Raw genomic sequence first — 26,176 nt, 5'->3', positions numbered from 1 at the left:
CTTTCTTCAGTTTAATTTCCCTAGAGATCAGTCATCCTTCCAGTGATTCGGAGGCAGGAGGTTCTTACAGGTGATAGATACTGAGTTGGGTTGAGCCATTACCATGTGAGACATACCTTTAACTTCTAGCCATGTAATGCTCCCAGCGCCTACTGCCCACCACGATCAGCTGTTCTGTGGTATGCAGGAGAGGGGATGGGGTGTGTTCAGGGGAGGAACTGGATGGGAAGAGGCAGGAGTGGAGTGGGGGCAGGAAGAGGTAGAGCAGGGGGTTGAACACCCCCAGGGCCTGGAGGAAATAAATGCCTGATGTACCCCCTAGAACACAACTCATTTAGATATTTGCCTAGTTTTACAACAGACTACATAAAAAGCACTAGTCAGTACAAAACTAAAATTTCATACAATGACTTTTATACTGCTCTATATAATATACACCAAAATGCAAGTACAATATTTATATTTCAATGATTTATTTTATAATTATAGGGTAGAAATTTGGAAGTCAGCAATTTTTCATTAATAGTGTGGCTGTGACACTTTTCTTTTTATGTCTGATTTTGTAAGCAAGTAGTTTAAGTGAGGTGGATCTCGGAGGTACACAAGACAAATCAGACTCTTGAAAGGGGTACAGTAGTCTGGAAAGGTTGAGAGCCACTGCTCTAAAATAGTGGGTTGAATTAATCTCTGGTATAACTCCATTGATTTCAGCGGAGTTACACCAGGTATGAATTTGGTCCTGTTGGTGACTATTCATAAGTAGTAGAATACCAAGTTTTGGCACTTTTCATTTGTTGATCTCAAAGTGCTTTATGAAGGCAGGGAAGTGTTGTCTCCATTTTACAGGTGGAAAACTGAGCCACATAGAGGTGAATTGATTTGCTAAAGTTATAAAGCAAGTCAGATGCAGAACTGGGAAGAGAATGTAGGTCTGAGTAACAACTTTCAGTTCATACTTTAATCAGTCTGTGAATTAAAACATGAAAAAAAAGACACAGGGAGAGGTACTGGAGCAGTATTTAAAGTGTAATTTGTTATATTCAGGAGATGTCGAAACTGACTGCATTTCCTATACACAACCTACCCCTCACTCCTTACTAAACAGAGTGGCCAATTCCCTTTTGCTATTCACTCTTACCAGACAATAACATATGTTTGTGAGGATAGAACGTTGCATTTGCTAATGAAATAAAGTGTTTTGGAGAACTCCCTTTAAGCAAAAACATGTGTTCCAGGGAGGAAATTTTTTTTCTGGTAAACTGCTGAGCCCTACAGATTTAGCAACAAAACTCTGTTTGGAGATACTGAAAATACTGTGACTAAGCAAGATTGTGTTTCTGGGGCACAGCATTGGAAGTATTTTATTTGTTGCCAAAAATCCAAGCCTTTTTTATACAAGAATATAAATTTGGATTCAAGAACCAGTTTTTGGATGGTTATTTCTTATGTGTTTAATAGAACTTGACTCATATCAAAGTGCTACTGGGTTTTAACTTGGATAGGCCATTCAGCGGAGTTACTTACTCCATTGTCTCTTGCCCTCCAGAAATAATTGATGGACACTGGCATTACTTTCTAGTTCAAGCCAGACCTCTCCCCAGATCTGTGCACAGAGGGGCCCTTCCATGCATGGGTCTCCTCATTCCTATGTGGAAGGGAGTAATTTCTCCTCCAGACCTCATGGGTCAGAGGTGTGCATGGGAAGGTGGTGTAGAGTAGTTGGCTCGGAGCAGGAGGAGCTGACTGAGGCAGGACATGCATCATATTCATGCCAGCCACATGGAGATTCCCAGAAAAAATAATGCAGCTTCGGGCAGGAAGAGTCCCAGTAGCATGGCACCAATGATTCAGTTCGCCAGGGAGTTGTGGGAGCTCAATGGGAGCCAGATCAGCTGAGGCAGCACAGAGCCTCCAGGTACATATCCCTAGACTTCCACAGGTCCCTCAGAATCCATGTTTGCTTGGGTGCGGGCCTCTAGCCTTTTCCATGGAGGCCAGCCTCCTCCTAAGCCCTATACTGCAAGTTTTACCATGGGAGGGGAATGATCCTTGCCCTGGGGAATTAAGGAGCAGTATTAAGTGATTACAGAATTGTGTCACAGATTCCCTGAGGTGGCATGTTGCCTTGGATAACACTATATTTGCTAATAGTGCTGGAAATATTTATTTTCCTTTCTAAGTGAATTTAGTTAATAAAAGATGCTGGCCTGACAGCTTCAGAGACTGTCTTCTATGTGTCCAGATAGCTTTAACAGGAGCACCATAAAGCAAGTTACCGGAAGGCATCGAATTCATTCTCTTTGTCCATTCAGTCCTTTGCCTTTCTGCCGAGTCTGGAAACATGATTGATAATTAGTGCTGATTATAATGTAGACACTTATAGTAGGAAGGGGATGTTGTCATCTTATTTTTCCACAGGCCACAAAATAGCTTGCATATTAACAGCTTTTAGTTACTACCAATCTCAGGCCAAATTAAAGCAGTGATATCAGTACAAGACTCCATACTCCTGTTCTGTTACCATTTCATCATTTCCCTAAACAGATTCTCATTCCCATTCCACTCATGTTCTAGCACCTTTCATCCAATGATTTCACACATTACAATCAGAATTACTAGTAATAAATTAATTACACTCTACAATACATGTGTAGTAGTATTATCCCCACACTACAGTTAGAGAAATTGAGGCACAGTGAGATAGCTGGGTAAATAGACTTGATGTTTTTTATTGTGTAACCTTTCATTGTGTTTTGTGAAAATGGATACATGAAGTCTCTTTTTTGACATTGTATACTGTGTCTTTTCTGATTGCTTTCCAATAGTGTACCTGGTTGTTTTGGCATAGGAATAGAATGTTTAGTGGGACCTGGCCAGATTGGTGCCATGTGTGAATACTTTAATTAAATAAAGCATAGGCATTTTTAGCAATAGAGAGACCCAAATATGTTCTCTCTTTTGGTTGACCTTAACCCTGTGTGGGGTTTTACCTGACTCCATAATCCTGGTCTTCTCCAGAAACCAGGGCCGGCGCAACCCATTAGGCAACCTAGGCGGTCGCTTAGGGCACTAACATTTGGGGGAGGGGGGGGTGGCGACTGGATCTTCAGCCACCCCGGGTTGTCAGTGGTATTTCAGGGGTGGGACCTTCCGCCGCCTAGGGTAGCGAAAAAGCTGGCGGTGCTCCTGCCAGAAACCAATAAAAGGTATCTCACTTTTCTTTTACTTCAGTTGCTTTCCCATGTAATTCAGTCCATATGTTTATTCCTCTGAGGGAAGCAGTTTGACCTGATTATGGAAAAAAAAACGTTTCTACAGTGATAGAAATATTATAGGACATCATTAAGATTGAGGTGTTTACTAGCATAATCCTATCAAGTCTAATCTATGGATTATTTTATTATTAATATTTTATTAGCATCACACTTTAGGAGCTACCACAATCTAAGCATTTTCCAGACATTCAAGAGGTCAGTCTCTCCCTGCCCCACAAAGCTTATGGTCTAAGGACAGACAGCTAGAGGTAGGGGATGGAAAGCAAATAGAGGCTTTTTCTTTTTTCTACAAGTCAACCTGCTATTTTACTTTATCTAGCTATCTTTTTGGAATGACATAACTCCACATTTGTTTTAGTCTTCTCTTCTAGGCCCCAATCCAGCAAACACGTATGTACTTAACTTTACTACCACAAAGAGTCGCATTAAATCAATGGGATTACTCAGGTAGTAAAGGGAAGCACACGTGTACATGTTTGTAGGACCAGGGCCCTTGAGAACCAGAGCTTCTCAGAATTTTTACTTCTAACAACAACTTAGCTATGTTTGAGTTGGTTGGGCAGTAAGGGAGGAATTTTTAAAAAGGTATTTATGTAGCTAACTCTGCCTAAATATCTTTACAAATCTGGCACTAGTTCCTTACCAGATGGGTTCAGGGACTACAAACTTTGTCTGTAGATTTACTGAAGCCACAATAAACTTTAAAGGGACACGGATTGTAAGCCCACACAAAAAATTCAGTATATAAGACTAAATTAGTCTTAGATACTGCCTATGTCCCCGAGTACCGCTGCCAATTTTGTGTGGGTTTACAAACAAACATTCTATTACAAAACATGTTTTTCTTTTTGCTGTTGCTGTGTGAAGGAACAACACAAGCAATCGGGTAGAGTCAGTTTCCCCTAAGTGCTGTCAAATACAGAGTTAACAAGAACAGAAAGTGTTTTTTATTCTCTGTAATATTTTAGTTATTGTAACCTTAGGAGTTATATTACCTCTTATTGCTACAAATAATGTGAGACAGGTGAGCTTTTTAAGGTGATGCCTTTAACTGACACTGACATAACAATGTCCATCTTTTATTTGGAACAACCCCTTTGGCCCACCTACCATATTGTCACAAAATACAGTTTCTATGTGTTTGATAAGGACTACAAACTCATCTACTACACTGTATATATAATTTGTGGACTGCTCTCCAACAATCACATAGGGACCACTAATAAAAACTCAAGCCCTCTTCCACAACTTCCTCCTGTACATTGGCAAAAAGAAGCCCTGACATAGCCTCTGTTATCCAACTCATATAGTCCAAAACTAACATTGTCTCAGATTTCTAGATTGCCTGGTCCATAAAGAATAATCTACTTCACACACCCTCCAAAGCATATAGTGGCTGTATTTAGTCTCAATACCTCCTTTACTCAGTTTGATAGGGCTCAGATGTTAGTCCATAAAGAAATTGTGTACCTTTATCCTTGCCTGAAAATATGCAGAAACCACCTAATAAGATATTTATCATATACTGAGACTGCAGGGTAAACAATATATAATACAGCAGTTGAGAATAGGAGTTCAGAGAGCAGGTTGTTTGTAACACCAATGAATTTCAGACTTTTAATCTTTAAAAAACAAACAAAACTTACTGTAACAGGGCACTCCTCTCATGAGCACCCCCATCCCCCCCTTAGCCAAGTGGGTGTGCCTGCACACTCTCTCTCTGTGGTGTGTCTTTGGTGACTCAGCCCTCCAGCCAAGTCTCACACAATCTATGTGATGAAAGCAAAGCAGAACCCTTTCCAGGGTTCAAGTCCACAAAGGGTCTCTTAGTGCCTCCTATAATGTCTCCCACAAGTTGTCCCTGCTCCAGGATAGAGCAGTGGCCCAGGACTCCCTCCCTAGTGACACAGTCTTCACCCTCTTAGGGCCTTCCCGCCCACTACTCCAGGGCCCAGCCCAGGGATCCTATTGATAGCAGCTGTTTGCCATGTCCCTTTATCTAAGTCACACCACTGCTCTAATTCCCTGAGCCACTTCCACACAGCCTCACCCTCGTCACCCTTACCTCAGGGTCTTTTTTCTGATGGAGTCATCACAACCAGCTCAGGGCTCCTTCTCAATCTCCCTGGCTTCTGGCAGCACTAGGTCAGCCAAGGTCCAGCAGCTCTATCCACACTCCTCCAGCTCTAACAGGGAACTGCTCTCAGGCAGGCCATGCAGCTCTTCTTATAATAACTAGCCTGCTGGGCCCCGATTGGTTGCTTCCCACACAGCCACTCTCTGCAGCTTGGAGGACCTCTCTACCGGCCTTTTTGGGGGTGCGGTGTAGCAGGGCTCAAGGCCTCCAGCAGGGTGCCTCAGGGCCTAGTCCATCCCGTCACACTTACTCTTAGCTTTGAATTTCCTGGATTTCAAAATATTAATTTTTCTATAATTTCAATGTTTTCATAAGGCTTTAGTCTTAGATAAATTATCTTTACAACCCTGCCTCTGTCTTAAAGATTTCTCTCAGAAAGTAATTATATATGTGCTATAGAAGCAACTTTGGAAGAGTTTGAGCAAAACTCCATTTGCATAGTCCCTTTTGGTGCTGGGGAGACACCAACAAGCTGCCTTAAACGCTGAATGAGGGAAACTTGTTGAGGTCAGCTAAGGGAAAGAATGGGAAGTTGTGGGGGGCTATAAACTTGCATTTATTCTTTCTCTCATCTTTTTTCTGAAAATGGCTCTCTTGCTTTGGTGCATCTTCAAGATTACTCCTGAGGACATTCTGCACCAAAAGATTAAAAATTCTGCAAATTTTATTTGTGAAATAAATGTGGAGGCTCTGGCATGGCATTGGGGAGCACAGGCCACTGGCTTCACAGATGTGGGAGATCACTGTGCAGCTCCCCCCCCAGGATATGGACTCAGCGGTGAGCCTGCACCCAACCATGACACAGCAGAAGGACCAGGCCTGCCCTAGAAACACCCCAGGGCTCTGCCCCTCCATGACAGGTGTACCAGATGTGGGCAGGCAGGCTCAGCAAGGCAGGATCCAAGTGTGGAAGGGCTTAGTGTTGGGGGGATCCAAATGTGGGTTGAGAGGGTTCTGTGTGGGGCAGTCTGGGTGCGGGCAGCTCAGTGGGGGCTCCAGGTGTGTGGGGGACCTGGGTGAACAGGGGCTTGTTGGGGGGTTCTGGGTGCAATGGTAATGGGACTCTGTGGGTGGGGGGGGTTCCAGAAATCTGGGTATGGGTCTGACACGGCCCGGAATACCATGCAAGGGAAGAAGTAGTTCTGTCCTCCCCAGCCCAGCCCGGACTAGCAGCTGAGCCCAGTGCAGGGTAGGAGCCACCAGCCGAGTCTTCCCCAGTTCCGCCTCCTGCCCCACAATGATTTACTTCTCTGCTGGCTGCCCTGGGCACCCAATATATACTGATGGGGAGAGCTGCCTGACTGCTTTTGTGGCTTATCTTTGCTTCCCTGTCAAAAAGGAATTTTTCTGCAGGGAAGCAAAGAAATCTGCGGGGGACATATATTCTGCACATCTGCAGTGGTTCAGAATTCCCCCAGGCGTAATCTTCAGAGAATGCAGTTCTGCGTAGCTGAATGTGGATGGCGTGGGAGAAAAAACGGTTGAGAACCCTGGCTGGGATCCAGAAACAGACTTTGGCATTGCCATACTGGTCATCATGATGGCACCTAACTTTTAGGCACCTAGAAAAATCACAAGAACAGCTCTGTGATCCACAAAGTCAAGCGAGGGGCCTATGCTCCCTATACAATGGGGAGAGTGAGGTGCCTAAGAATGCCATTCACAAAAGCCAGCATGCTAGTCAAGGAGCCACTTAAGCTTGCCAATGGGAATTCTCAATTAGAGGCATGTGTGCTAAGCTCCGCCCCTCTGAGATAGGTGCTGAAATCCAGGCTGCAGGGAGGTGCCCCTCTACATTATCTTTGTAATCCATGAATGGGAACCCATTGCCTGGAGTCAGGTGGCTTTGCAGCCTAAGCTGGTTTTTGAAGGAATGAATTAGGTGCCTGCCTCTCTCCACCTAAAATGGGGGTGAGATGAGGTGGCACCCACCTTGTAACTTTTAACCCAGTAGTTAGAGCTTTCACCTAAGATGCGGAAGGCCCAGGTTCAATTCCCCCCTCTCTGCTAGAGGCAGGAAGAAAGGATTTGAAGAAGGATCTCCTACCTCTTAGGCAAGTGCTTTAACCACTGAGACTGGGGATATTCTGATGTGGGGCTCCCTTAATCTCTCCTGTTGAAGCTGCTGCACTCTGGATAACTAATCCAAGAGTTCTGGAGCAGCAGGACTGGGCCCAGGGTCTCCCACCTCCGAGATGGGTGCCCTAACCAAGGGCTACAAGAGTCTCTCTCTCTCGCTAGCCCAATAATGGTTCTACTGTGAATAAGTACTTAATCATTGGGGGGCAGTAGTGCTCATGCCTGAGGTAGGAACATAGGAATTGAGGGAATTTTTAATCTGAAAATCTTAGGCACCAAGTGAGTTTAGGTGCCTACAAGGTTCAGTGGGAATTTTATGGATTTCAGTGGGGCCAAAACTGGGACTTACATGCCTAATCCCCAGAGTTAGGTGCCTAAGTCTAGAATTTAGAAGCCTAAGTGCCTTTGTTCCCACACACGCACCCCTTAGAGCTCCCACAATACTCACATACTGAGGAAGTAGGAAGAGGATATTAACACCCTGCCCACAAACTCCCTCCCAAATTCATGTAAAGACACCTGCAGAGTACAAAAACACTCACGAAAAATGTAGTATTGAAAAATGATTCATTGACAAGCTAACGTAATAGGCATTAATTCTTCATAAATATCCCATGCAGACCAACTGAAACTACATTTCTATTTAAAAATATGCAAGCCTATGCTTCATTTCCATTTTCAACTTACAAAAGCAAAGCAAATAAACACAAAACAAAAAACAAACTACCCCCTCCTCTAAACCTTGCTGCAGGGTATTTCCTGGGTAATACCTGACTAGAGCTAAAGATTTTAGGAACTCTTGGCCAGTCAATAATCCCCATTAAACTGCAAAAAGGCTGTGTGATTGATGGTTATTAATTATTGTGTAACTTAGCGTATAACATAAGAGATTTGCTGTGGGTTCATACCAAGCCTAGAAAGGGGAATGTGTGTATATATTTGAAATACACAGTATAATTTTATATATATCAAATATCACCTTATATATGATTAAAATATTATAGTTCTGTATAATACACGTGGGCCAAATTCTGTTTTGTAATTTGGTATAAATCTGCAGTAACTTCTATGCCACTGAGCTTTTAAACTATGCATTATAGATGGTGGGAAGCAGTAGATATGGTATATCTTAACTTTAGTAAGGCTTTTGATACTGCCTCGCATGACTGTCTCACAAACAAGCTAGAGAAATACAACTTAGATGGAGCTACTATAAGGTGGGTGCATAATTGGTTGGAAAACCATTCCCAGAGAGTAGTTATCAGTGGTTCACAGTCAAGCTGGAAGGGCATATTGAGTGGGATCCCACAGGGATGGGTTCTGGGTCCAGTTCTGTTCAATATCTTCATCAATGATTTAGATAATGACATAGAGAGTACACTTATAAAGTTTGCGGACAATACCAAGCTGGGAGGGGTTGCCAGTGCTTGGAAGTTAGAATTAAAATTCAAAATGATCTGGAGAAATGGTTTGAAGTAAATAGGATGAAATTCAATAAGGACAAATGCAAAGTACTTCACTTAGGAAGGAACAATCAGTTGCACACATACAAAATGGGGAATGACTGCCTAGGAAAGAATACTGTGGAAAGGGATCTGGGGGTCATAGTAAATCACAAGCTAAATATGAGTTAACAGTGTAACACTTGCAAAAAAATCCCAGAATTATGTTTGCTGTATTAGCAGGAGTACTGTAAGCAAGACACGAGAAAAAAAATTCTTCTACTCTACTCCACGCTGATTAGGCCTCAGCTCAAGTATTGTGTCCAGTTCTAGGCACATTTCAGGAAAGATGTGGACAAACTGGAGAAAGTCCAGAGAACACCAACAAAAATGATCAAAGGTCTACAAAACATGACCTATGAGGGAAGGTTGAAAAAAAAACTGAATTTGTTTAGACTGGAGAAGAGAAGACTGAGAAGGGATGTGATAACAGTTTTCAAGTACATAAAAGGTTGTTACAAAGAGGAGGGAGAAAAATTTTTCTCCTTAACCTCTGAGTCTAGGATAAGAAGCAATGGGCTTAAATTGCAGCAAAGACAGTTTAGGTTGGCCATTAGGAAAATCTTCCTAACTGTCAGGGTAGTTAAGCACTTGAATAAATTGCCTAGGGAGGTTGTGGAATCTCCATCATTGGAGATTTTTAAGAGCAAGTTAGACAAACACCTGTCTGGGATGGTCTAGAAATACTTAGTCCTGCCATGAGTGCAAGGGACTGGACTAGATAACCTCTTGAGGTCCCTTCCAGTCCTACGATTCTATGATTTTCTTCTTTTCAATGCCTCTTGAAAAGCCACTTGTATCACAAGGCTTTCAAATACAAACCCACATGTGAATATACTACTATCACCCTTCCAATTTTTTATTTCCTGTGATGGGGCAACCAGCTCCCATTAGGCATGTATGTCCCTGGCTGATGGATAGGGGAACATCCTGCAGAGGCAGAACAGCTGCAATTTTCCGGTAAACAGCTGCAGAGCAACTGGTGGCATCTCTTAGCAGGGCATGGTGGGATAGCTGGTGGTGTCACTACCTCTATCAAATGCCACATAGATCCTATGATAAGTATGTCAAAGCAAATAAACAGGGCAGGTGAGGCTTGGTAGCCTCAACAGGGACCTAGGAGAAGGCAAACACCCATTTCAAACCAAGGGTGCCAGCTTGGACAGAGGACCCGAAAAGCCTGTCCAATAGATATTGGAATGTGAACTGATGTTGATGTCACATGATGTCCATGTCAGATGGTTAGGGTGTTCCCTGCAAGAGACTTACAGTCTTATCTGACTATTGTAATTGGGCAATGGCTGCTAAAATTAAAGAAGCAAGTCGAGTGGGGTGATCTAAGATATGCAAGTTGAAATGCAGGAATGGTGACCGGAAGAAACTTGGAGGTATTTAAGGTCTTAAAGAGGAGAACAGTAAAAGTGGCACATGTACAAAAGTTTAAATGGAAAAGGTGTAAGCCAAGATACTAGTGGAGGGTCACAAAATCTACTATTCAGAGAGTTCAACCTCCTATAATGGTGTTAGAGTTATGCTGAATTATACCATGCACAGGCATATGATAGAGGTTTCCAGAAGGTCAAACCAACTAATGAGTGTTGAACTGTGCCGGGGAGAGGTAAATAGCCATATAAGTGGGAATGCACCACAGCTAGGATAGAATCAAAAGGTAAAAGAGGAGTTTTTAGATGAGTTATTGTGCCTTATTGGAAAGGCATCATCCAATGAGAGAGGAGCAGATCACAGTTCCAACATGTGCATTTAGAAGGATGGGTACGAAGCAGTCCACAGAGGGCATGGCATTGGAACCAGAAACTTCAAGGGGGAAACGGTCTTACAGACTTTTCTGCAAAAAGAACAGGAGTACTTGTGGCACCTTAGGGACTAACAAATTTATTTGAGCATAAGCTTTCATGGGCTACAGGCCACTTCATTGGATGCATAGAAAGGATGGAACACACAGAAAGAAGATATTTATAGACTTTTCTGGCATTGGACTTGGTGATTGCAAACACACCCTTTCTGAAGAGGGAAAGCCACCTAATAATCTATGCCAGTGGTGTCAAATTGATTTCTTTTTAACAAGAAGAAGAGAGAGATCACGAATAATGGCTTGTAAGGTAATACCTAGCTAGTGAGAATGCTGGGAAACAACAGCTGAGCTAGCACTCTGGTCACTTCAACACGAGTTAATCTCTACCTCTCCCAGGTAGATCTGACAGGGCCCAATTAGCGTATTAGAACGAGTTGGGGAGGACTAATGAGCCAATTGGCCCATTAACACAGGAGGTGTAAAAAGGAATGGGAAAAGAGTGCAGGAGAGAGATAGGCAAGCTAGCAGAGCCAGAACCAAAAAGGATCTCTGGGTAGAGGGATCTCTTCCCTTTTTTCTCCTTGGTAGAGAACTGAGGAGAAACCTGAAATTGTAAATAATTATGGTGTATGGATCAGTAATGTGGTGGAAAGAGCAAATGTAAATAGACTGCACTGGGGGGTTTAACAACTGAAGATCTGAGTCTGCATAGAGAGAGCAGAAGACAGGAGCGGGACATCACCGTGTCACTCCAGTGAGTGTACTGTGAACCAGCACAGACTTCTTCTTATGGACTTCCATATGCAGAGTCCTCAAAACACCAGAACCCCCGAGCACTGGAAAAGCCTAAGTGGTGGAAACTTAAAACTGGAAATAAATAAATAAAAATCTTTAAACAAGTAGTGACGGGTAGACTCCTTGACTACACACAGGGATGTGTAGAGGATAACTGGCACAAATTAAAGTTAACATTGCTGGAAATGGCACATGAAGTCCTTTGAGTGGTGAAACCAGTACCAAAAAGGATTTGAAGGGAGACTTAGTGGTAGAATCCTCAAGTTAAAGAATCCGTTGAGAAGAAAAAGGGAACCTTTAAAAAATGGCAGGCCAGTGGCTTGAGCAATAAGATGGCATATATGGAGGAAAATAAAGAGGCCAAATAAGTATTGTGACAGCTAAAAATTTGCCTTGTGGCAAGCTAGATAACAGATTAGGAGGTTATGAGAGAGAACAGACCATCTACAAGCTTAGGCGAGAAAGAAAACGATAAGGGATGTAAAAGAGTTTGCTTATATTAGAAATTAATATGGTTATTGCAAATGAATGGTGAACCAATCAACAAAGTCTGGACTGATCATTTTGAAAAAGTGATCAATGAGGAGAATCCAAGAATCTGTAAGCCAACCTGTGGTGTGATAGATTGCATACAGGAGGAAGAGGATGTAGAGGCACTTATGAAAAAGAAAAGGAGAAAGCACCTGGGACTGATGAAGTACTGGTGGATGTACTGACATCATTGGGAAGGGAAAGTATCAAGTATTTTACAAGTCTGTTCAATGATATTCTCAAGAAAAAGAAATTGTTGGATGAATGGTGTAAATGGTGCCTTGTAGCAATGTGGTGACTCACCCCAGTGGCACCTCCTGTTGGTCATCCTGGGAATTAGCTCTTTTGACCCAGAGCACCCTCTGCAGGCCAGTGTCCTGCTTGCCACTGGCCCCCCATGCCCCTCCCAGACCCAGTGCCCCTTGTCTTTGGGTGCTGCCCCCTAGCAGTGCACCCACTCTCTAGGTCTCCTCACCCAGGGGAACCCCCACCCACTATCCCCACCTCACCTCAGTATGGCCACTGCCAGTCATTAACTAGCCCCCCCTCCCTGGGGCAGACTGCAGTGGAAGTGCCACTCATCACTGGCAAGGGGGGTTTGGACCTGCTGCCTCTGTCTAGCCTTGGACTGTCCCCTACAACCCCAGTACCTGTTTGGCCTTACATTAGGCCTGCAGCCTGGGGGGTTTGCAGGCTAAAGCTCCCCAGCTCCTCTGACCTTCCCCCAGCCCTGCTCCACCTTAGGGACACACCCCATCAGTCAAGGCCAGCACCCATCTCCCTCCATAGCTAGAGGACACTATCTGCTCTGGGGCCCCTGCCCTCTTATAAGGGCCAGCTGAGCCCTGATTGGGGCATGGCCACAGCTGAGCCTGCGTCCCCAAACAGCCTGGGAACTGCTTGCTCCCAGCCACAGCCCTCTCCTGGGCTGTTTTAAGCCCTTTAAGCCTGGAGCGGGTGACCACCCTGCTACATGCCTGTTTTAAAACATAAAGGAGATATTACACTGTATGCTAATTATTGCCCAATTAAGCTGAAATCACATCCCATGAAAATGTGGGAGAAGATTACTGAAAAGCATTTGTGTGGATCAGTTGAAATCTGGAAGGATTAGTAGGGACTTATGTGTGGAAGGAGTAAAATTTATGCCATCGTTCTATGAATCCTCAAGGAGAAGCTCAGAGAAAAAAGGGGTGGCAACTGGGTATAGTCTTTGTGGACTTGGAGAAGGCATATGATTATGTACCAAGAGAATGAGTTTTGTGGAATTTGCAACGGAGAGGTGTGCCAGAAGGATATGTCTGTTTGATCTGGTTATGTATGACTACGTGACTATCACAGTCCAAACCATATGAGGCTACAGCAAGCGTTTCCAGTAAATGGCCTGCATCAGGGGTCAGCATTGGAGCCTTTTTTTGTTTGTGGTTTTCATAGATGTGATAAGTGGGAATATATGAAGGGAGTCATCCTGGAATATAGTGTTCGCTGGTGACTTAGTGATATATGCAGAAGATTGTGAGACACTGGAAACCAACTTTGAACAAGTGCAACACAGTTTTGAGCTGGTGGGACTTACAGTGAACTTTGGTGAGACTGAGGCTTTGATAACCGAGGGAGGAGGACCCACCACAAAGAATATTGCTGGCAGACAGTGTAGAAGAGTGAAATAATTTAAATACCTAGGATCAATGGTTGCTGACAATGGTTCCCTACTACATGATGCCTGGCATCATATCAAAGCTGCTTGGTACAAATGGTAAGAGCTGACCTCAGTTCTCTGTGATAAAAATATACCAATACATTTAAAAGGTAGTGTGTAAAACTGTAGTTCAACCTATCCTAATGTACAGAACAGCGTCCTGGCCCTCCACAAGAAAAGAAATCAGTATGCTCTCCATTATGGAAATTAAGATGTTGAGATGGTGAGATGACTGGACATTCCTTGAGAGGAAATGAACTGAGGTTGTAACGGGGCTAATGAGGGTTGTCCCAACTGAAGACAAGTTGAGGTTACGGTACATTGGTATGGACATGTTCAGCAGAGACCTGAGAGTTATATTAGTAGAACGGCCCTTGTGCTGATCTTGGATGGAAGATGACCAAGGGAGAGGACAAAGACATGGTACATGGACCAGATATCAGCAAACCACAAAAATACTAATTTGCTTGACAGCCAGGTGTACAGTTATGAGTTTGAAAGAAGGCAATAAATGTTGCTGACCCTGAACAGAGAAGTGGCAAGAAAGAAGAAGACACTAATGTTTTTATTTAACCAAACAACTCCCCCTTCTGAGTTATCACCAGATTTTGTATCCCTGGATACATTCTTGCCTGTCTTTTAGGCCTAGCTCTTACAACTTGTTTTGCATGCATGGAGCCCTCTGGCTGCGGGGTAGAGCAAAACACAATGTTGATGCATAGTAAATAACATTGTACAGTAGAGTAGGTGAGATCAGAATTTGTGTTTGTGAGAAACCAACCTTGCAAAATTGTCATAAAGGCATATCAGTCCCATTACAAAAATCTATGAAGCTGTGCTTGCCGATGATGATAATGGTGGAGAAAAAAAGTGTCCATGCCTGTATTTTAAATAAATAAAATTGCTTCTCCCAGGCAAGCAGGAAGGTGGGATTTTGCAAGGCTGGTTAGACACAGCTTTGCATCACACATGATTTTATCAACCATAGGTAGCACAATGATGTAATATACATATAGGTGCAGACAGTTTATCACACGTATACCCAGCTGCCTGTGTAGAAACCTACATAAAAAATGGGCCAAGTCCTGCTCTGCTTACACCTGAGAAATCTCCCCCCCCGCCCCTAAATCCAGGGGCTTAGCTGTGGGGCCTTTGTCTATGCAGTGTACGCCGTGCAGGGGGAGCCGCGCCGCGGGCTGTCGTGCCCCCGCCCCGCTGTGCAGCAGAGGAGCTGCCTGCTCCAGGTTGCGCCCCCCCGCCCCGCGCCTCAGCTGTAGGATTACAACAGGCCTGTCCCAAGCAACCACCGCGCTGCATTTTTCCGACGACTAATAATTCTCGGTGTGGGTGTGGGGGGGAGAGAAATGTTTTTTTTCCCTCCTCCTCCTTCCCCTTTAAGAGGCGGAGGTGAGGGAGTTTGCGGAAGGGAACGATGAGCAACGCACGCTGAGTGGTCGGCCTGGTCTCGTGACTGCAGCTAGCCCCGCCCCTGATTCTTCCCCCCCCATTCTAGCCTCCACCCCCCGTGTTCCATTGTGAGTGCGAGCTCCGCGCAGCCCCGCCCCCACCCCTAGCCCCGCCTCCTTTTTTCTCTTGGCTCATTTCCGGCCGCCGTCGCTCGCTTCCCTGTGAGGACTCGGGAGAGTGAAGAAACAACAGCCGCCATTTTGTTTGTGTGTGAGCGACTGAGGGAGGGCGAGAGAGACCGAGCCGGACGGGGCGAGCCAGAGGGCGGGCAGCGCAGAGAGACCCAGGGGCCCGGGCGGGGAACGGGGAGAGACGAGAGAGTCCGAGACCCATCCCCCACGTACATCACACCAGCCCCACAGCCAGCCGCCGAGAGCCAGGCAGGGGCACTAGGGGCCTCCTCGCTCAAAGCCCCGTCCTACCCCGCCCCGGAGCAGAGGAGACCCCCCCCCCGCGGTCTGTTTAATCCACAAGGGGAGATCCCCCCTCTTGGCTCGGTATTTTGGGAGGCGTCTGGACCCCCGTTGGGGCCCCCGCCCCCTATGGCGGAGGCGAGAGGGCGTCCCAGCAGCGCCTGAGCGGCGGTGGGAGAAGCGGAGAGTGACCATCGCCGAGCGCAGGGGGTGGGAGAAGAGAGGAGCCTAACACCCCCCGCCCTGCCCAAACCCAGCGCTAATAACCATCCTCCGCCACTGGGGAGGGGGAAGGTAGCGCGAGAGAAGGGGGGAGGGGCCGGCTGCTTCTTCCTCCTCCTCCTCCTCCTCCTGCTTTGGGATCGGTCCCTCCGCTTGCTCTGGGGGGCACCCTGCTCTTCGGGCTGAGAGAGAGCGCGGAGGGGGCGCTGAAACCCGCCCCTGCACCCCCACCCCGAGATCGGCGCTGCCTCCATCAGGACAACAACCCCTCCTTCTTCCCCGCACAACAAGATGTGAAGCGGAGACTCCTGGGACTTATCCTCACCCTCCTCATCCTTCCAGCTCCCCTCTCTGCAGCCATTAGTGCCTGGCGAGGAAGAAGCAGGGGGCGCTGGGGACCCCGCACACGCGCTGTCTTCCTCCCCTCCAGCCCCTTCGCGGGCGGTGGGTTTTTTTTTGTTTTGTTTGTTTTTTTGCAGGGTGGTGTTGGACAGGGAAGGAGCTGCTAGAGGAGGGTGATTTTTTCTCTCTCTCCTTTTTCCTCCTCCTCTCCCCTCCTTCGCCCGCCTCCTTGTGGCGATGAGGAGGAGGAGAACGACGCCGAGGAGGAAGAGGCTGATGGCGGCGGTGAGGCGGCAGCAGGAGGAGGAGACCCCCCGGAGGATGAAGATGATGGTGGCAGAGATGAGGAAGCACCAGCAGCACAACAGCCGGGATTAATTTGACTAAAAACCCACCAGCCTCTTCTCTCCCCCCCCTTTTTTTTTTCTGGCGGGGGCGCTTTCCGTGTTCTTCCCGTCCCCTCTGCCCGTGGCCCGGGGGAAAAGGCCTCTTCCCCACCCTACTCCCCACCTTTCCCCCCCGCTGAGCCGGTGCCACCCTACCAGAGACCAAACCCGAGGGGCAGAAAAAGGGGAACTTGGCCCCCCGCGTCCTCCAGATCCGTCGCTCGCTCTCCATAGTCTTCAGCTGCGTCGGGGGCCCGAGAGGAAGGCGAAGATTTTGGGGATCCCCCGTCTCTCTGCTCGTTGTGTTTGTCTAAAAAGAATTAAAAATGGCCGAGAATGTGGTGGAGCCGGGCCCGCCTTCAGCCAAGCGGCCTAAACTCTCCTCACCGGCGCTCTCCGTGTCCGCAAGCGACGGCACAGGTCAGTCTCAGGGGCCCAGACCCCCTCCTATATCCCAGCTGTACACCTAGAACCCTTTCTCTCGCCTTCTTTTCCCCATCTTTTTTTTCCAGCTCCACTTCTTCTCTCCCCCTTACTGTCTTTCCATTTGTACCCCTTTTTCCTCTGCACCTATGTGTATTAATCTCCTCGGAGGGTATTTAATTGCTCTTGTCCTTTATTTGTTGGACGTGATTGAGAGGAAAGCTGTTTGGTTTATTATGCATATGGCCATTTGCAGAAAAAGACTAACAATTTTACCATTTTCATCCTTTTCGTTGTAATAATTATATCAAGCACTCTTTCTCATATATCTATCTAAATTCTGATTATATGCATAAAATAGTGCACACAAGTATCCTCTTCATCACTCTTAACTGTGTGTGTATATCCTTGCATATAAGCCGACAAACATTGAGAGAGATGTGTGTGTGTGTGTATATATACACACACACCTCTCTCTTAATGTTTGTCGGCTTATATGTAAGGATTTTTATCACTTTTTTTTCTAAATAAGGGATTGAATTCTCTTCCATTCCTCATTTTAGCCCTTGTTTGCATTCTGGTTATTCTATTTACTTTTTTACCTTTTCCCTTCACCCTTTCTTACCCTGTCTTTTCTCTGAGGAAGAGTGGTTCTGTTTTTTGTTAGAAATTTAGCTTAGTGTTAGTTTTTAAAGACCTAGATTGCAGATTTTAGTGATGTGTAGGGCTTTTTAAGAGCCTTTTTATCTTGATGCAAACACATAGCGTTTCATCTTATTTGCATTAAGAATCAATATGGAGCGCAGTTCATTTTGCATCTCCCATTTCTTTGCTGTGAGGCCAAAATGTCTGAAATTCCCATGTAGGTTTATTGGGTTGTGAAGATGAAGGGGGCTTGTTCTTTGCAATCCTGCAAGGATTTTTAACAGTGTTTTTTTTTTTTAGGGAGGAACAATCCATAGTTGCTCTGAAACCAAGCTAGAGGGTGTAAATTTTGCGTGTCCCAATCCCCAGCAAACGTAAACTGGTTGTACTGGAAATTAACAATAAGCTGTTCTTCTTTTCACTGCCTCTTATTAAGAAGCAGATAAATATTTGGTCATTTTGCTTTGAGAGTACTGAGCAGCCTGCCCCTAGTTGCTTCTCAAAACTCGCTTTTAGACTTCTTAGCCAAAAGAAAACTTCGGGGACTCCCCAACTCTGTCTCCCCCTGCCATACATTGTCTAGTTAAGGTTGTTGTTCCTTGTAGGCACCAGTTTTCTTGTTTATTGTAATTGATTGAGCTGCCAGGAAAATAAGTAAAAAATGGCTGGCTATCAGACAGTAAACAAGATGTTTAAATGTCTAGCTTTCAGTTGTGCACTGGTTTAACTGGAATCATCTTAATTAAAAAGTTTTTTTGCTGATCTTTTCTTTGTTCTGGATTAATGAAGTTTTAATTGGTGTATAATTTAAAAAAAAAAGTTTGCTGAGAACTTTTAGAGCACATTAAGGCATAGGCAGTGTTACAGAGACTGTGAAAGAGGGGTGATGCATTTCTGTCCCAAAATCAACAGGTCCAGTCTCTAATAGAAGAGGGAGATAGGAGGGGAGTTCCTCTTCCTCCACCCCCTCAGATCAGTGGTTGATTTTTAGCATTACTTAGAAAGCAAGTACTTGAATTCAGTAGCCTTCCTATATTTCCTTTCCCTGTCAAGTTGATCATTCAACAGGGAAATTGTTTTAGTTCAAAATCATACCCCCCGCCCCCTTCATTGTGTGGAAAGTTCCAAATTTGACTTCAGGCTTTTTTGGGGGGGAGGGAATCAGGATACTGTTTAGAATAGTTGGACAGGTGGAAACGTTTTATGTATTTGATTGAAAGTATAAAAACACTGGTTGTGCCAGGCTACAGGGAGCTTATTTCTATTTAACAAGTGCAGATGCTCAATATATTTAATATAATGTGAGCATTTTAATCAGGAGCATTGGGCGACTTAATAGTTGAGGAATCATTGTATAGGTCGGATCAAACACTTAATACAGATATTGTAACTATTTCTTAGGAATTCAGATGTGACATAGTGGACAAAACAGAATGTACTTTGTTCATAAGACTTGTATAAACTCAAACTTTACTTCATTCAACAGGTAATGCAGAGGCTTTGGATAGCGTCAATTTTTCATATGAAATTACACTCAATAGTTATTGATGAAGACTTCTTTACTCTGGGTTCTCATGTTAAGTAACATATTAACATTGCGGGCTTTGAGGCACAGTACTATGTTTGTTACCTGGGCATAATTATGCGTTCATCTCACAAGCGCACTTATCTTGTAAAGTTGAATATTAGTGTTTCTTTAACTCAAAACCCATCGTTTGCGGGTTATATTCCTTCACTTCCATTGCATGACTGTTTTTTGTCTCATGTCAACCTGTTTCCATAAACACCACAACTCCAGTTTCTACTATATCTTAAGGCTTTTCCCTTTCTTTTCCCCAAGTAACTTTGAATTAGTGATGTGTAGTGTGGTAGGTCCCGGCTATAGAAAGGGGTGTGTTGCCCCACTCCTAGGATAATTATTGCATCATGTTTTTGATCTTACCTTAATTATTTACTAGAAACATTACATTTTTTTCTGCAGTAATCTAAATATTAGATTGCAAACTTCATTATGTGCTCATAAAGTGAGGAGTCAGAAATTTCTAAATTGTTGTGGCTATTTCACTTTGCTTGCAAGCGTGAAGGGGATTCTTTTTGTATATTTCTCACTGTTGGCTTATTTGGTTCAGTGTTAATTTAAAATATGGATTTGGCAGATTGGAGACCTAAGAGCAGTGGTGAGTTTAGTTGAGTTGCTGGAGCTGAAACTAGCAGATGTCAAATATTTTCAACATACAGAAGCCATAATTTATCCCCAATTGTGTTTTTGTTACGTACCAAGACTATATAGTTAATTGGTTTTCAGAATGTACACAAAAAAGGAAGTTATTGGGATTCACAAAACGCATTGGGAGAATTCAAAAGGTGTTCACCTGGGTTGCACTAGTAAACCTCATTTCTCTGCTCATCCATCCAGTAGCTTCTTGCCCACTGTGTCGCAGTGCTGGATCTCTTTCTAAGAAGCCTTGGCTGTTATTTCTTTCCTGTTTTGAAAGTAATGTTTGCTCTGAAGCCATAGAAAGTAGTATAACTTAAGAGCTTTCACAGTTTAAAAATAAATGCGAAAATAAATTCTAATAAAGGCTAAATTCCTTGTCCAGAGGAAGAAGAAGCAGGAAGGGAATACTGTGTTACCAGCCAGCTCAAGTGTTTAACTGCAGGTTCATATCATTTGCCAACACTAAAATACTGTTATACCTACTGGATACTGAGGAGTATCAGAAAATCTTGATGATGTGAATGGTTTTCCTTCTAGTAAACTAATGGTTAAACTTTACATATTGTTTTGTCATCCCTTGTAATTCTTAATGCATCCATTAAAAACTCTTGACTTTAGGAGCTGAACATCTTAGATTTTCTCAATAGTTACAAAAGTACTGGTACCACTTCAGTGCGAACAGTTGACAAAACTTGGTGGGAAGGAGGACTAATACCTGTCTGTGCATGTGAAGCCCTAAATTGAGTTCTTCAAAGAACACTAAATCGGAACACTTGAGCCAGGTCTATGCTAGAAACTTTTGCATTATAAGCAATATCAGTTAAGGGTGTTTTTTGGTGACATTTATGTCCTGGCGAAAGCCTTCATGTAGATTTGGTCATTCCTTCATAAAAGTGATTTTGCTGATGTTGTGCATTTCGTTTGGGGACCTGGTATAAGCTATACTAGCAGAAACACTGCTAAAAAAAAAAAAAGCGTAGATGCAGCTTTCACTTAGATTCTGTTGGTATATTTATACCCAGCAACCCTTTCTCAGTGTAGTCTAGGCTTTGGAGTAAAAGTCTACCATTTTCATTTTTCTTAATACTGTAATGAAATGCTTGACAAGAGCTTTATGTAAATTTAGCATCCCAAATAGTCTTCAAAAATACCAAATGTTTTTTTAAGTTCATTTTGGGCAAGACTTCCTTCCATTAATCAGGCGTGTTAAATGGTGTTATGTATTTGGAGAGGATATCCTGAAGTTTGTATTCCTTGATAAATGTCATAACATTGTAGTAGACAGTGCAAGATCTTTTGGTTGTTGGATATAAAAATATTGTTTGACATGTAAGTTGTAAAATATTAAACAACTCTATCATTTCCTGAGATAACCGTTAATATACAGATTTGTGGTAAAAGAGATCTGTATGTATATTTGTAGTATGGAATTTAGCATCCTTCAGCTAGGCATATCCAAAAATCAGATTCTATTGATTAACAGCCCTTAGAGCCAAATGTACATCCCCTTAATCTCCCTTCCAATTGGTATCCATTTTTTATAAATCTTGATTTGTTCTCATCTTGACCCTTAATTCTTCTACATCCCTCATATCCAAGGTGTATACATTTCTCTATTGTAAAAGCTTCAGGAATTGCTCCTCTTATAAAAAATGATTCATATTGTCATCTTCTGTCATCTGGATTACTGTAATTCTTTGTATAGAAAATGTAATTTTCATTGATTTTTAAAATGTGGAGGATTGTTTCTTCATTAGGAACACATCACCTCAAATTTTAACCTGGCTCCCTATCTATTTCAGAGATTGATACAAAGTCTCGACCCAGTTTTCAGGCTCCTTCTTGGAGTTTCTCTCCATTTGTTTGACCTCACCTTTTTTCTTTCTAGCCCTCTCTCCTTTCAGGTCTGACTCCTGGCCCCTTTCTTGCACAGCAATCAGATCTCACTCCTGAGTTCCCCTCCCTTTCAACTTTACATGTGCTCTTTCTCTCTGAAACTTGGGTGAGTGAGTCTGTTGCAGTTCACTTTATTTTCATTTGCTGCCTCTTTAATAGATAACTTACAAAGTTTTTGTATTATAGCAAATAAAACTATTTTTACTTGTATTAATTACAGTTGTGCAACTGAGACTGTGCTAGACATTGTACAGACTTGTAGTAAGTTATAGTTCTTCTCCAAAGAGCTTACAGTCTCAATAGACAAGATATGCAAAGGATAGGGAGAGGGATCAGAGGCACGGAGAGGTGAAGTGACTTGTTCATGACCATATAACAGGTAAGTGTCAGAGCCAGGAATAGAACCTTGGTCTCTTGACTCATGTTCCTGTGCCCTATCACAAAGTCACACATCTTCACACTCCCTTTACTATGAAATACTGTCAGTCAGCAACCAAGCTGTAGGCAACTGTCAAGAATTCACTTGGAAATCTTTATTTTTATAACTCAAATGTACTTTTCACTAAAACTGCTTGTTCTGGTACCTGAAAAAATAGAGAATTAATTAAAAAAACCCATAGACCTGAAATTATTACATATATTTAAATATTAGAAATTATTTAAAAACGAGATTTATTACCTTTCCTGGTGAGACCCAGTTCTAGTTTTTTTTCTCTTCACCGTTTTTGTTTTTTGAAGTGTTAATGGTGTCAGTTGTTACAAGAGAAACAGAAAACCCTTAATTTGGGGGTTGGACAGGTAGAAAATAATGTAATACATACTGTATTGTTACAGTTGGCAATTATTATTTTAATTGACACTGAATAATTGGTGTGAGAGAACTGAAATAATTTCTAGTTTGTAGTCAAGTGGACTGTCAAGAATAAGATTTTTGAGAAGAACAGTAACTTGATCTTTCTATGGTGGTTGATTCAAAAATCAATGATCCTGCAGACTTCACAACTTTGCATTCCATTCCTAATCTTATGATACCTATAACTATTTATTTATTTTTCTTTCCTACACTCACTGAATTACGTATGTAAAATTGCAATGTTTTACACATTTTAAAAATAAAAATATATACACATAAGTAAAGCTCTATGGAAATATAAATTTTATATGTGTGTATGTATGTATATTATGCAAACTACAAGTAAAAACTAAGTCCTGGGCACTGTACAGTGTAAGACACCTGAGATCAGAAGGGGGTGTGTACTACACCTCTACCCCGATATAACATGAATTCGGATGCTTGGGAATGGGGGGGCACTGCGTACTCCAGCGGATCAAAGCAAGTTCGATAGAATGTAGTTTCACCTATAACGCAGTAAGATTTTTTTTTTGTTTTTTTTACTCCCGAGGACAGTGTTATATTGAGGTAGAGGTGTACTTAAAAGTAAATAGCAACTAACAAATGGATGTCTGAAATTTCAGGAGAAAACCTTGCTGCTGAATTCAGGAGTTTTAGATGCTAGATTCCAACAAAACCTAGTTAATTTTAAGTAGATGCAGTTGAGATGGTCTCTTGTTAAATGATCTATTTCAGGCTGAATACTTAACTCTGCCTAATAGGAGCCATCAGTTCAGATCCTTAATCAATTCTTTGTTAAAACACTTGTGTAGAGAATTTTTTTGTTTTTTACTAATGCTTGTGGGTTGGGTGGAGGGAGGAGAGATTAAGCATATTACTGGAAGAATTCTGGCTCTTTTCTATGGATTGCTATGTCCAAAGTGTACAGCAGTCTTTCTCTGCCAGTGGATTTAATGGGATTTATAAGTATATCTATTGCAAGTTCCTCCCCCCCCCCCCCCCACACACTTCTGGTTGGTTGTCTCTAGTCTCTCCTCCATGACTTGCTTGTATGCTTCAGTGGGACAGTCTTCCAGTGCATGCTCTGTTGATGTAATGATCTTACTTTAACCATTCTCTGCACATTAACCAGTGCCCCTCTGTGGAGATTGAGCCCAAAGTCATTTAGTTTGTCAGATAACAAATCTAAGTAATTTTGCTGATTTGTTTACCTGTCAGTTTAAACTACTTATATGGGTCTCCAAGGATTTGGCTTCTCAGGCTTTACCAAAACTGTAGCAGCAGGTTGAAGTAAAATACATCTGTCTCTGCATATGGTTGTATTCAGTGACATGCAAAACATCGTGATCCCACTGAATTTGGATACATGAATCTGACAAGCAAGACATAAATCAGCTATTTTATACACAGGAACCTCCTTATTTGCTAAGCAGTAAGCAACATGTCCATGGGCATGATCCGATATTTCTTTCTTAAAGCATGTTTCCTGATATTAGGTTGTTATGTGAATCACAGCACAAAATAACAAATGTCACTTAACTTTTCTATGTATTTTGAAGGCTTTACTTTGTCATATACAAATAACTGTCTTCAGATATGCTTTTGCTGTAGGATTTTTTTTAAAGAAAATGTTGACACTTTTTCATTTTTCCAAGAATTCCAAACAGCTGCCATTTTTAGATGGGGGAACTGTAATGGGTAAGTTGTGTAGTTCTCAGCCAGTTGTGTAGTTCTCAGCTACATTTGCATCAGCAGAGATGTGGAATTGATGTGGCACTAGTTAGATTCTCTCCACTTCTGTTTTGAAAATACTATGTGCAGGAGCAGCAGTAGTACAGGTGATTCATCACTGCTGGTGTGAGGTAGAATGGCAAGAGAAGTTTTTCTCTTTTGTCCTCCTGTCCTTTTCCACAGCACCAGTACAAAACCATGCATATATTAGCTCTCTTTCTGCTTTTAGGATTTTTTTCAACAGGATGCTGGAGTTCAGGACCACATCAATTACAAGTCTCTGCTGGTGTTGCTGGGAAGCATGAGCGAGAGTGAGCCATGGTGATTCTCCTACAGAGGAATTTCTAAAATGTATAGTGACTATAGATCAGGGGTTGGCAACCTTTGGCATGCAGCCCATCAGGGTAATCCGCTGGTGGGCCGCGAGTCATGTTTATGTTGACTGTCCGGAGGGAGGCATGGTCTGTTGCAGTTCACCGTTCCCAGCCAATGGGAGTTGCGGGAAACGGCAGCCAGCACATCCCTGCAGCCGATGCCGCTTCCTGAAGCTCCCATTGGCTGGGAACTGTGAACCGTGGCCACTGAGAGCTACGGGGGGCTGTGCCTGTGGATGGTCAATGTAAACACAATGTCTTGTGGCCTGCCAGCGGATTACCCTGATAGGCTGCGTGCCGAAGGTTGCCGACCCCTACTACAGATTGTTTTCAACCCAAGCCGCTGGCTTAGTTTTTCTCTTTGTAGCTCGTAAGTATGGGGTGAATAGGTGGGCTGTCCTAGTAAGTTAGAGTACCTTGCAAATAGGCTCTAGACTGCTTAAACCAGGGGTCGGCAACCTTTCAGAAGTGGTGTGCCGAGTCTTCATTTATCCACTCTAATTTAAGGTTTCATGTGCCAGTAATACATTTTAATGTTTTTAGAAGGTCTCTTTCTATAAGTCTATAATATATAACTAAACTATTGTATGTAAAGTAAATAAAGCTTTTTAAATGTTTGAGAAGCTTCATTTAAAATTAAATTAAAATGCAGAGCCCCTCGGGCTGGTGGCCAGGACCCAGGCAGTGAGAGTGCCACTGAAAATCAGCTCGAGTGCTGCCTTCGGCACACGTGCCATAGGTTGCCTACCCCTGGCTTAAACCAAAGGTCGCAAAGTATTGCAGGGCTACTGATTTTTTTTTTTTTTGGTATTCTAGGTAGAAAATTCATCCTTATTGGGATAATAGTGAATGGTTGCTTCATTGTGCTTTCTTCTGGTGGTCCACAATGTTAGTATGCTAAAATAGGCTCATTCACCTCTAATTTCAACTTGTACTAGGGCCCATAGTGCTCAGAAAATTGAGACTCTTCAGTAATACTTACATATTTGAAAACTGCTATACTTTAAGGCCGGGGTTAAAACTGTACAAATGAAATTCCTGTCTGAAGCTTGTATATTTTTCTTAGACTGAGTATTATTTTGAATCAGTCTAGCTTTACAAAGCCTATGCTATATAAAGGTGGCACATCCTTGGCTGGGGAATGTACTAGGCAAGAAGTTGATTAACAAAATGTTTCAGTTGATATTAAGCTAGACTCTTACCTTGGTATATTGGGGGCCATTATTAACTATTAATGTCCAAGGCCCCTCATGTTGTTTATAACTTGGGCCAATAGTCGCTGAGCAAAGGCTTTGCATTGTGTATTTTTAAATCTGGTTTACTCAGATAACTTTTTTTAACTTCCCCCTTTAGTTATTGTTAATCGCTTTCAGCA

The 26,176-nt window shown here is 43.1% G+C and overlaps 1 protein-coding gene and 1 long non-coding RNA gene across 4 annotated transcripts in view; one reads left to right on the top strand and one right to left on the bottom strand.

Moving 5' to 3' along the window:
* Window positions 1-16,348, bottom strand: part of LOC128838645 (uncharacterized) — a 31,441-nt gene extending 15,093 nt beyond the window's left edge. Inside the window, exon 1 of the long non-coding RNA XR_008445226.1 lies at window positions 16,259-16,348. This is a non-coding gene — a long non-coding RNA (uncharacterized LOC128838645). The remainder of the gene's footprint in view (window positions 1-16,258) is intronic.
* Window positions 15,485-26,176, top strand: part of LOC128838629 (histone acetyltransferase p300-like) — a 116,730-nt gene continuing 106,038 nt past the window's right edge. For all 3 annotated transcript variants that reach the window (XM_054030988.1, XM_054030997.1, XM_054030981.1), the window contains exon 1: window positions 15,485-17,081. In XM_054030988.1, coding sequence (XP_053886963.1) covers window positions 16,988-17,081 — 94 coding nt within the window. In that variant the 5' untranslated portion in view covers window positions 15,485-16,987. The remainder of the gene's footprint in view (window positions 17,082-26,176) is intronic.

The sequence above is a fragment of the Malaclemys terrapin genome, chromosome 1 (genome assembly GCF_027887155.1).
Source record: "Malaclemys terrapin pileata isolate rMalTer1 chromosome 1, rMalTer1.hap1, whole genome shotgun sequence".
NCBI lineage: Eukaryota > Metazoa > Chordata > Testudines > Emydidae > Malaclemys > Malaclemys terrapin.
This window is presented reverse-complemented; position numbering and strand designations above follow the sequence as displayed.